General features: G+C 45.8%; 1 protein-coding gene across 2 annotated transcripts; it reads left to right on the forward strand.

Moving 5' to 3' along the window:
* The first annotated feature begins 212 nt into the window (after positions 1-212).
* On the forward strand, positions 213-11,397 carry ints5 (integrator complex subunit 5). 2 transcript variants are annotated; one of them, XM_061835366.1, is made up of 5 exons: positions 213-572; positions 2,159-2,411; positions 4,270-6,243; positions 9,859-10,002; positions 10,132-11,397. In XM_061835366.1, exons 1-5 carry the CDS (start codon positions 496-498, stop codon positions 10,564-10,566), a joined length of 2,883 nt encoding a protein of 960 aa, XP_061691350.1. In that variant the 5' UTR covers positions 213-495; the 3' UTR covers positions 10,567-11,397. The 2 variants fall into 2 exon arrangements, with proteins under 2 accessions (XP_061691350.1, XP_061691349.1); XM_061835365.1 differs by having other exon boundaries at positions 216-572; positions 9,859-11,397.
* The last annotated feature ends 1,030 nt before the right edge of the window (positions 11,398-12,427 follow it).

The following is a 12,427-nucleotide window of genomic DNA, read 5'->3' on the forward strand; positions in this document are numbered from 1 at the left end:
GGGAATTCAACTTCAAAAATGAAAATTAATATGACCATTCACAATCTAAATTTACAAAAATGCTATCTTTTACTAGCCAATCAGGAATCAGAAGGAAAGGACGAACAAGAAATGGTCCTTCCACTCTTTGAGTTTAACGTCTTGGCTTGATTTTCCATAGCGCATACATCATTATTTTTTTGTACTTCTAGGCCAGCATTTTTTTTAGAAAGGGTTTAAAAATAGACAAATGACGATATCGTGTATCCATTAATCCATTTTAATAAAACCAAGAAACATTTCAATGAGACAAAGGATGTCGCTAATGATATAAATCAATGGCATCGTTTCACATTTCTCCAACGAAGAAGAATCAACTTCCGGCTAAGGAGCGCCCTTTTCGGTGTATTCTTTCCTGCTATTTGACACAGCATAATAAGATAAACGTGTCACATTGAAGCATCGGGGCCCTCGGGGAGTTTTGCATGTGACACTTAAATGTTACGCGAGTGAGCGATGTCTGTGGTGTTTGACGGAAGTCCGCTGAATGCGATGCAGAGCTCACGCACTCACACGCCGCCGACTGTCCTGAGGTGAGTGCTTGGAAGCGGTGGTGAGGGATCACCGTGACTCTCTACTCCACACTTGGGTTACCGCTTTTATATTTACCGTCTAAGTCAACTTTTAAGCGGGGCTCCTCCAGACAAAGTAACATATTAGCCAGACTAGACTCGTTTCCTAAAAGTGGTTCTGCTTATACCTTAAATACAACGGAAAAAGCTGAGGAAGTGTGTTGAATTCCAAGTTATAGCAATCTTTCATCCTGACCCGTTGGAAAGGCTCTCCATTTCACTTTTAAATCAGCTTAAGGCAGAGTGACTAACAGATCAACACAACCACGTTGATTGAGTTGCGGCAAATGTGGGTTGCCAACTCACAGCAGTGTGTGATCAGGCTGGTGATGAACACGAGCGGGAGAACTGACAGACTGTTGTGGCTAATGTTCTTCCACATGCTGCTGAGGGTCCTGGTTGTTTGTTCATTTAATAAATTGTGAAATTGCCTAATGTCTTGAGACCAAACAACAACAAAGAAGTCAAATAGCAACAGCAAAATGATATTTTTTTTCAACCCACATACTCAGCTAAGCTGCTCATCCCACAAATGCATGTACCTTAAAAATATTGCACTATTTAAGAGTTTCCAGCAATATCAACCCTATTGGAAAGTATTGTTACAAAGAATCTATCAAACACAATTTTCCTTAGTGTGGTGTTTATTAGAATTGAGAAATGTATAATTTTGTGGAATTTATCTTGATTAACTTGGAAAAGAAAAAAGAAATATCATACACAGTTGGATTTCGGAGAGTTGTACCTTCATTGAACATGGAGGTTTTCATTCTTGCTGCCATAACTATTCCTATAGTATGACCACCGTTTAGTTCCCACTTCACACCAAACTACATCCATCTATTATCTGAGCCTCTTATCCTCGTAAGGCCCACGGGAGTGCCTCATGAGGGTTGCGGGTGTACTTGAGACTATACCAGGTAACTTCGGGCAGCAGGCGGGTTACACCCTGAACTGGTTGCCAGCCAATCACAGGGCACATGGAAAAAACAACCATTTGCGCTCACATTCACACCGAAGGGCAATTTAGAGTCCCCAATAAATGAATGTTTTTGGGATGTCGGAGTACACCCACGGAGGCATGGGGAGAACATGCAAATGCCACACAGGCAGGGCTGAGATTTGTACCTCAGTCCTCAGAACTGTGAGGCGGACGCTCTAACCAATCCTTCATCTTCCCGGCTAGATCAAAATAGAAACCATACGAATAAACACACTATCTATTAAACCGTATTGCACAATCTCAGTCAATATTAATATATTTTTGTGCTGACAGTTTAAGAAATGTAAATATCTTTTGGCATTAAATTTGAATGTGCAGCCATTCTTTAAGAAGTGGTGTGAGTGCAGAACTTAACAGATGAATGCTTAGCCGTGACGCTTTATGAAAACAGTTATAAACAACAACCAAAAGATAACGCATCATGAACTTGAAGCGGAAATAATTATTTTTTTCTGTTTTGTAGTGCTACATGAATTCTCTCGTCAGATTTTTGCTTGTCAAAACTTAATTTCTTCCTAACGTCCTGCTCCCATTTCTCCTTTAGTGGCCAGGAACTGTCACAGGAGATCAAGTCATTCATCAGTGGTGTTGATACAGTCCAGGGACGTAAGCTCAGTGTTTGGGAACACGCCCGCTGTGCTGTGCGTCTGTTACGTTCGGTTCCTGCTTGTCGTGGAGCTGTGCTGGAACATCTGAGGGGTGTCTATGATGAGCACGTCTCCGTCTTCCTGCACAACCTGGAGACTGAGGGTGATGCCAGTTCTGGAATCAGCTCAAATTTGGAGGAGATCATTCAGGTGGGAGGATTTAAAATTTATTATGGAACATAACCATCACCATCTTCTAGAGACCAATACTTCTTGTCTGTACTTATACTTGTAAAAATGCACCAATACTACTACAACAGTACTGCTTCACCAGCCTAAAATACTGTATACCTTCTGGGGAGAAGCCTTGTCAGCTGTGTGCAGATATTTTAAAGGGTCAGTGTCATGAAATGCATGATTTTTAGTATGTTATTAATGGAAAAAACAGCAGCTTTTTGTAACTCCCGCCATGAAAATCCTCTCGAGGGATTTGTTTTCGAGAAGAAGCAGGAAGTGAAGTACATGGCAGGACCACCCTCAAGTGGACTCATTTGTTTCTATTAGTTTTACCTCTGCGAAGATAGCTCGTTGTTCCTTCGTGTTAGCCAAAATGCTGGCTCGCTGCATTGCTGGACATTGCTTGAACACTCGGGAGGATGGATTTACGCTTTATAAGTTTGCAAGAGACCCGGTTCGTTGCGAAAAATGGATTGCACGGGGGCAATGGACGAGCGCTTCGTGGGTTCCAAATGACAGTTAGTTGTGTATACAGCTACTAAAAAAATAATAATAGTTTGGAGCGGACCACGTAATCGGTCTCTCATAATGTAACAAAAGATCCGCGTACGTATGACAGGCGTGCTAAATGTGTCAATGTGCGCGTTGGATGGCGTCGGGCTCGCCGGCGATGGCTTCTGCGTCGCCTCGCCAGTGAAGGCTGCGTGTTGGGCTCGGAGATGTTGGCGGCTTTGAACATCACTTCAGACAATGCTGCACTTAGCCGCGTGCGACAACAACGCCGTAAAGCAGCCGGCTCTGCTCCGTGATAAGCCACGTCTGCGCCAAAAATGAGCCACCCTGGCCGAGGTGTCGTGTCCGTTGGTCACGGCTTCGGCGAAGGCTGCCCGTTGGGCTCGCGGACGGCGGCAGCTCTGAAGAACGCTGCCAACAATGCTGCACTCAGCCGCGTGCGACGATAACGCCGTAAAGCGTCCCCGCTCAATGGTGTTTTTCATCGTGGACGGCAGCGGCTATGAACAACACCATAAGCCACCTCGGCGCCGAAAATAATCCACCCCGGCCGGCTGCGACAAGCCGCCCTGGCCACCGGCCTTTTCAGCCGGGGCGGCTCGTCACGGCGCCAGGCCGCGATGTCTCCTCTCCGCCGCAGAAGTGGATCGGACGCGAAGGCGGTTTGGCCGTGATCGCATATCATCTGAACATGGCTCGAAACAATAGTCTAATATTGCCCCTTTAACTTCACTTGGTTGTGTGACGTTCTCTTCGAAAAGAGCTTCCGTGTCAGAAGTGGCGTGTTCGTCTCCCATAGTAGGGTCCACCGTGTGTTTTCAATGGCGAATGTCCGGGGTGACGTCACGGACAGGGGATGCAGCCAATATGGCGACCACTTGGATGTCGTCGAATGACATTTCCGCAACTTTGCAGATGGATGACGCGGTCTCCGCTCATATTTATTTTTTTGTATAAACATTGAAGTGAATAATGTTATATGTATTTTTCATTACAATATCTATTTTTAGAATGTTTATTGAGATGACACTTGACCTTTAAGGTAAATGTGGATGACTATACTTTTGTTTTAGGTTGTTTTGTGATTATGAAGAATATTTGGTCAAGATAGAAAAACATTCATCCCAATTGCATAACATATCTTATTTGAAATACAGATACTTGATATCAGCCCGTACGCAAATGTAAGTACTTGGACACTTTCATAAAAAAGTGGTATCGGTGCATCACTGCTATCTTAGTATTTTGTGTTTTAGATTAAAATTGCCCTTTGCCCTTCAGCAACTCAATCTGAATCTGAATATCTGTTTGTCAATAGGAGGTCCATGGTGTACTGTCGGAGTTCATTCGCCTCAACCCACGGGCTTGGGCCCCGCTTGTGTCCAGCTGGGCTGTGGACTTACTGGGTCAGCTAAGCAGCAAACATGCCGGTCGGAGGGTAGCCCCCCACTCCTCTAGCCTCAATGAGCTTCTACAGCTTTGGATGTCCTGTGCTGCCACTTGTTCCCTCATGGAAGCCTACTCTCAGTGTTTGGCTGCCATGCTAGCCTGGTGCCCTGATGCTTGTGTGGATGCTCTCTTAGACACCTCGGTCCAGCATTCCCCGCATTTTGACTGGGTTGTGGCTCACATCGGTTCCGCTTTCCCAGGGACAATCATCAGCCGAGTTCTGGCCTGTGGACTCAAAGATTTCTGCTCTCATGGCGCCAAGGACCAAGGGGCGGCGGTGAACGGAGTAGACAAAGGCAGCCGAGTGCCAAAAATCGGCTCAGTGGTGGGAATTCTAGGACATCTTGCAGCGCACCATTCTGAGAGCATTCGCAAAGAGTTGCTCAGGATGTTTCAGGAGAGCCTGAGCCCTTCTTCCCCGCTGTCTCCCACTTCATCAACCTCCTGGGAGGGTTCCCCTCAGCTCCGTCGAGCTGCGGTACCATTTCTACTTCAGCTGGCTGCAATGTCCCCAAACCTCTTTGGGGCTGTGTCTGCTGAGCTGGTGGAACTACTGCGCCCGCCTGTCCTGCTGCAGTTGCACAGTTTGTTGCAGGGACTCCCTAGAGATGAATTGGATAACATGCTGGGCCTTGCTGTCCACCTTATATGTCAAAGCCCATCAGGGGGGGCTCGGGTCCTCCGCTTTCTGGCGGACACAGCCACACCAGCCTCAGTCATCATCTCCAGTCCTACGCCATCCCCTCATGAAGGTGTCAGAGAAGGTTGTGATAGCCTCCTACAAATGCTGCTTCTGCACCTCCACAAGTTGGTGTACAACCGTTCGGACGGGGCAGACGGACATCCCCATCGCTTGGCTTCCCCTCAGCCACAGATTGTCGTCCCATTCTTGGAGGAGCTCCAGAAGCACGTTGGTGAGCTGTGTGCCGAGACACTGAGACTGGAGAGAAAACGGCATCTCTGGCTTCATCAGTTGCTTTGCCTGTTGTCTGTGTACGGTGGCCGCAGTGTGGCCACCCAAGCCCTCTGTCAGCTCCTCACACAGGCCCGCAATCCGGAGGAGTTGGCTCTGGCCTGGCAGCTCCACAATACCCTCTCATCCTGCATGGTCGGCCTTATTCCTGCGGCTGTGGCGCTCTGTGTGGCCCAGATACACACGCACACCTTGGGACCCCAGCAGCTTCGGCAGCTGTTGCGAAACCTGGCAACCGTAATCCAGAGTCAAGATGAAGAAAGAAGAGGAACACCAGATTCTCAGTCCACCATGGCTGTCCAGGTGGGATCTGCCATTTCCGTGCACCTCCACGATTTCAGTCCGCTCCTTCTCCACGGCGACCCAGCTGTGTCTCATGCTGCAATTCGACTCCTGTCAGCCAGTCCACTCCCTCGGACCGCCTCCCCGGCACATCTCCTCGTGCTCTCTCGGGCTGCTGTTGCTCATTTCTTTCTTGCTCTGCGGAGACGAGGGGAAGTGGGCAAGGCGGGGAGAGACACGGTGCAGGCAGCTGAGGCCGTGAGCTGTTCTGTTCAAATGCTGTCCCGTTTTGCTGCATATTCTCCCCTCACTCTTAAGACAGTGCTTCAACAGCTGGTGGAAGGAGTGCTGCATAAAGGCAATGCTGGCCTCTTTGGAGGGCAGATTGCAGACATGTCGGGCACTCCTGTGTCATGTCAGTTGGGATCCCCTGATCTTAGAGCATCCTTGTTGGACATCAACTGCCGGTTTGGTACGACTGTCAACTTCTCTGGTAGCGTATGGTCTGTGTTTCATGCTGGAGTGATTGGGAAGGGATTGAAGATGCGTACCGCCATCCCTCAGCCTGACCCGTCAGGAGTCACCTTGGTGAGTAAAACTATTCCAGAGGATAAAAGCTTAACTCTCGAAAAGCCTTGCGTCCACCAAGTAGCACGGTTTGTCCCAGTTTGATTTAATACTTGACCTGTATTGCCCAAATTACCACCACCATTATATTAGTGTACTGTATGTGTCACAATAAAACAGTAGAGTTCACTTGTGTATAGTTGGAGCTTGACAATCTCCTGTCCTTTGATTTTTAATTTTTAGCTGTAATTCTGAATCTCACCTGCTGGGCCAAGACCCAGACGTGGGGGTCACGCACCCACAATGGGTGGGTCGAAGCAGTGAGTGAAAAATTACAGGGGCTCCTCAGTTCATGACTGTACCAACATACTGTACAAAACAGCCGCACTCACAATGACACCTAGGGGCAATTTAAAGTGTCCATTTAATGTTGAGTGTTTTTGGGATGTGGGAGGAAACCAGAGTACCTGGAGAAAACCCACGCAGCCACGGGGAGAATGTGTAAACTCCACACAGGGAGGGCTGGGATTGAAGCCGGTTCTCAGAACTGTGAGGCCAATGCTTTCCAGCTGTTCCACTGTGCTGCCTTTTTGTTGATCACTTTTTTTTTGGGGGGGGGGGGGGGGCAGTTCATCAAAGTCTGGTGTTAGTTTTGTTTTGACAATTCTCAGAAAAGCAGCTGCCAAGTCCCAGGAATATCACTTACTCACACTACAAAAAAAAAAATCTTAGTAGTACTCAATGCTATATTTGCAACACGTTACTGTAACATAAACAGGAACCAATAACTTAAAGGTCAAGTGTTGTCAAACAGATGATTTTTGGTATATTATTAATGAAAAACCCACGTCCAATATGGTCCCATATGTTTTTTCACCACAAAACATGATTTTGACGTATACAGCTTTTTGTAACTCCTGCCATGAAAATCTCAGGGCTTTGTTGTCGAGAAGAAGCAGGAAGAGACGTAAAGGACAGCGGCGCCCCCTCGTGCACTCATTTGTTTCCAAAATTTTTCCTCCGGGAAGGTAGTTCATTGTTCCTTCGTGTTAGCCAAAATGCCGGCTAATTGCATTGCTGGACATTGCTTGAACACTCAAGAGAATGGAATTACCCTTCATAACTTTGAAAGAGACCCTGTTCGTTGTGAAAAATGGATTGCACGGGTGCAGAGGACAAGAGCTTCGTGGGTTCCAAATAATAGGTAGGTGTGTATAATAGTTTGGGGGGGACCACGTAATCGGTCTCGCTCATAACGTAGCAAAAGATCCGCATATGAAATGTGTTGATGTGCGCATACAGCTAAAAAAAAAAAATAGTAGTTTGGGGCGGACCACGTAATCGGTCTCTCTCATAACGTAACACAAGATCTGCGTATGAAATGTGTCGATGTGCGTGTCGCCCAGCCAACAATGTCTTGATAGTGTTCATCGCATGCTGCGGCAACTTTGAACATACCCCTAAAAGCAACATAGCTAGGCTCCACCTCCTCCTTATATGCCACCAGGGCGCTGAAACTCAGCCACATGGCTGAGGCCCCCCTTCAGCAGTCACAGCTTCTGCAAAGGCTGCGTGTCGGGCTTTGCGATGGGGACGGCTCTGAAGAACCCAGCCGCGAATGCGTTACTCAGTAGCGTGCGCGCATAAAGCGCCCCGGCTCGACTGCGAGCACCCCCCTAAAGCAGCACCACTCGGCTCTGTCATAAGCCGCCCTGGCCGGCTGCGATGAGCTGCGATGGCTCCTCTCCGCTGCAGGAGTGGATCGGACAGGATGCGGTTTGGCCGTGATCGGATATCATCTGAATGTAGCTCGAAACAATAGTGGAATATTGCACTGGTCACTTCATTCGGTTGTGTGGTGGTGTCCTTTTCGAAAAGAGCTTCGGTGTCGGGGCGTTGGAAAAATGCGAATATCTCTGTTGTTCAGCTTCCATAGTAGCAGGCACTGCGCGTTTTCAACGGCGGAAGTGACGTTGACGTTAAGGACAGAGGACGCGACTACAGCGACCACTTGGATGTGGAGGGACACTCAATTGCGCAACTTTGTGCATGGATGACGCGCTCTCCGCTCATTTTTTTTTTTTTCGTACAGACATTGAAGTGAATACTGTTATGTATTTTTCATTACAATATCCATTTTAGAATGTTTATAGGGATGACACCCAGACTTTAAATATTGTTAAATTAGCAGAATTGACTTAACAGTACAGTAAGTACATAAACACAACATTCAGATTATTTTTTAAAGACCTAGTTGACAGAGTAATGCCTATTAATTGTTGCACAAAACCTGAGCTTGCACCATGCACTTTTTTTTTTTTTTTTAAATCTCCTTGCCTTTTCTGCTTTAAAATACACGGCGAGAACAACAACCCATATAGTGCTTTGGGGAACATTTTGAGTGTCCATGGGTTTCAGGGATGCATCATTAACGGAATGAGGAAGCACTTCAATTATTTTATGAAAAAACTGAACGATTCCGTGAACTAATCTTTTGAAGGTACTGATTTAGACTCAAAAGAACTGCCGTGCCCATCACTAATGCCGAGTTTGGTCTGTGAAGACAATTGTGTGTGCGCGTGTGTCCACCTACTTACAGTAAATGTGAAAGTGAGTGGGGGTTTGATCGTTACTTATTTGACGTCAGTGGTGCAGCGCATTAATCCAACTGACAGTACAGACTACAATGGAGTTGAAAGTTCTCACTTTTCATTGTAAATATTATTTTTAAGATATTGTAAGTCCTTCTGTGAGATGCTCCTTAACTTCCATGTCTAATTTATGACAACGCACTTCGATATGACGAACAATGCATTACACACTTAACACATTAGTAAAACTATTGTGTGAATAAAAAAGGAACAAAAACCAAATACACTTTTTACAAAGGAAAATAAAAAGTGTGGCAATAGTGACCATACATTTTACAGTTTTATGATATTGCGCTCTTACTGTGCATTGTAGGTTTAACAATAACTTCCGATTCCCTTTCATTCCGTATTTCCTATTACACGTCTTTGAAATCGGTCAAATGATGAAAAATGGCCGAAGGATCTACCTTTGTGCAATAGCAATAATTTCGCTATATTTTGAGAAACAATGACACAAAAGAAACTCAACTGTTTGTGCTCCTGACGGAAGTTGCTGTTCTACACCAACTGAATTTTATTTTGGCCCACTCCTGGTTGAAAAAGGCTTCAGGGTTGTAGCTCAGTATACACACAGCCATCAAACTCCAGTCAGTGTATCCCTGTCTTCACTGTGCTACCTGGTGGAACCATGCGGCATTACACACAAGGACAAATTGATGTAGTCATGACGTTGGTATGATTTGAGCAATTCTCTGCCAATTTAGGGCGGGTCGCATGCAGCCCCTGGGCTGTAGTTTGCCCACCACTGGTTTAGACAACTTATTTTGTTGGTTGAATGTGAATTTTCTACACACACTACATCAAAGCCTGACCAGGCTTTACCAAGCAGAACCATATGGCGGAATGTGGCTTAATTGGTATCCGAGGTTTAAGCCCCCCCCCCCCCCCCCCAAAAAAAAAAAAAAAAAAAACTTGGTTTGAGTTTTTGTGTCAAAATGCCTAACCTGTGATGCGCACGTCACCATTGTTTTCCTCTTTTCTTTAGAACATCCAGACATTGCTGACTGTTGTGGTCCAATGTTGTAGCTCCTCTGGTCTCAATGGCTCACGGCCACCATCGGACCCTGACGAACCGCCGCCCATCAATGCTGAAGCAGCCAAGGTTGTTGCTGTCACACTGGTGGAAAACGTATGTCCAGATGTGGCTAACGGGGAGCTGTCGTGGCCTCCAGAGGAGCATGCCCGCACAACAGTGGAACGAGACATTCACATTCGGCGCTGCTTTGAAGCCCACCCTGTGCTCTTCACACTGCTTCAGGTGGTGGCAGCAGGACGCCCGGCTCTTTGTTACTGCTCAGCTGTGCTCAGAGGCCTCCTGGCCACCCTGCTGGCCCACTGGGAGGCATCTCGCGAGTCATCATCCACAGACTCTCCATGGCACCTCCAGGCCTCTTGCCTCCTGGTGTCCTGCATGGGTGAGGGTCAGCTGCTTCCTCCTGTGCTGGCTAACGTCCACGAAGCTTTTTCCTACCTTACACCTTTTGAGGTGAGGCTGCTGCTCCTGGCAGTCTGGGAGTATGTAAGAGCAAATGGTCCCATGCCTCAGAAATTTTTCTTCAACCCAGAAAAGGGTCTTTTCTGCAGAGATTTCTCCCGGGACGGTGATGTGGCACGATACGTGTCGCCTATTCATAGTGTCCTGCATAAGAACATTGACAGACTGGGACACCTTTGCTGGAGGTTTCAGCTCTGAAATAAAATGTCAGGACATAAGAAGAGAGAGGAAAATAGATGTTTGTGTGGCATTGCCCTAGGCGTGGACTCCCAATACTATCACTGGAATTCAGTTTCCTACGTATAGTTGTGTGCACGTATGTATATCTTTTCTTGTACTATATTTTTAGACTTTATACTTTACAAACTAGTTGTTTCCATGAAAAAGATGTAGTAAATGACATGCACTTAATTCAACATATTGCAGCATTTATATATTGTAATTAAAATCTCATTTGTAGAAGATTAATATGAATTTCAAATTGATCCTTTCAAATTTGGCTTACATGTCTGGAATGGCTGAAATTTCATCTGATACAGTATGTCTTGAATCCAGATGTGGTATACAGCATTGCCACAAGATTTAGGTGCAGGCCTGTTAATTGTAACTGATAATGAGCTTTCCATTTTAGAAAATGCCAGATTATCAGTTGTTTGGTCTGGGACAGGGGTCACCAACCTTTTTGAGGCTGAGGGCTACTTTGTGAGCATCGGTCGTATGAAGGGCTACATTAAATGTTTGGGGCAAACTTCAGAATGAGTTCATTATACATCAAATATATTTTTTAATTTTATATTTGTAGGGCATTTTAAAAATGTCAATGTTAGCAAGTCAGGTTCAAAATTTAAAGCACAAATAATTTGTGGCCTGTGTTATTTTTAGAACATGCCTTGCGGTGCCTGGTGGGCAACCATGTGCCCACGGGCACCGTGTTTGTGACCCGTGGTCTAGGACATGCCAAAAGGGCCTTCTAAAAAAGAGTTGAAAGTATGTTTTGTTTTTTTTAAATAAAGATTTCTAAAAACTCAATCGATGGTTATATTTGAGAGTTTACTTATATTTGATTTAGTCTATTCTTTCAATGCTTTTGCTGGAGCACTACACCCTTTAATTTGAGATATAGTATTTGTTTGAAATGTGCGTTTAGAGGTCTCCTTGTATGTTGTGCGTACAACTGGGATCCAAAACTGTTCTCTTCAATATGGCAGTACACAATCATATCTTTGATACTTTGTGCTATTGTACGTTTTTGGTTCACGCTGAAATCTCACACAAAATCACTATCCATGTTTTTGTCAGTAGTCTATAATCTGAGACGGAGGTGTTAGTCATTTGGGACCCGCCACAACCATCCAGCCAACCATCTCCATATTCTGTTTCACTTATCCTCACGAGGGTTGCGGGTGTACTCGAGCCTATTCCAGTTATCTTGGAGCAAGAGGCGGGGTACACTCTGAACTAGGTGCCAGTCAATTGCACACCTACAGGCATTTAATTTAGTCCTCAATCAACCTACCACGCATGTATTAGGGATGTGAAAGGAAACCAGAGTACCCAGAGAGAATCCACAATTGTTTCATGCAAATACTTTGAATATTAATGTTTAGAACATGACTAAAAGGTGAATTTGAGAAAATTCAATCTCCTGAGCCATAATATTCCCTAAAATCCTTCGACATGAAAAACTTTGACTGCAGATTTGGAAAGGACACTATCAGACCTCACACCCACCCAGCCATATTACCAATCACCATCACACCTCGACTCCCACTCCTGCATTGACCATCCTCAAACAAGATGAGAGAAATATCTTCAAACTCCTCACCATCATCCCAGTCCTGAAGAAGTCTGCAATGTCTGGTCTGAATGCCTCCAGCCCCGTCGCCCTGACATTTGTGGTCATGAGGTCCTTTGAATGCCTTGTGGTAGACTGTCTCAAGAGTGTCACACGTCCCCTGCTGGACCACCTACAGTTTGCGTAGTGAGCAAAATAGGTTTGCAGATGATGCCGTCAACAGGGGATTGCATTTCATTCTAGAGCACTGCAATGGGGCTTCTC

The sequence above is a fragment of the Syngnathoides biaculeatus genome, chromosome 11 (genome assembly GCF_019802595.1).
Source record: "Syngnathoides biaculeatus isolate LvHL_M chromosome 11, ASM1980259v1, whole genome shotgun sequence".
NCBI lineage: Eukaryota > Metazoa > Chordata > Actinopteri > Syngnathiformes > Syngnathidae > Syngnathoides > Syngnathoides biaculeatus.

Coding starts and splice junctions, on each gene's coding strand:
- ints5 (XM_061835365.1), top strand. CDS start 496: ATGTCTGTGGTGTTTGACGGAAGTCCGCTGAATGCGATGCAGAGCTCA. Junction 2,412..4,269: donor ATTTGGAGGAGATCATTCAG/GTGGGAGGATTT, acceptor GTTTGTCAATAG/GAGGTCCATGGTGTACTGTC. Junction 6,244..9,858: donor ACCCGTCAGGAGTCACCTTG/GTGAGTAAAACT, acceptor TCTTTTCTTTAG/AACATCCAGACATTGCTGAC.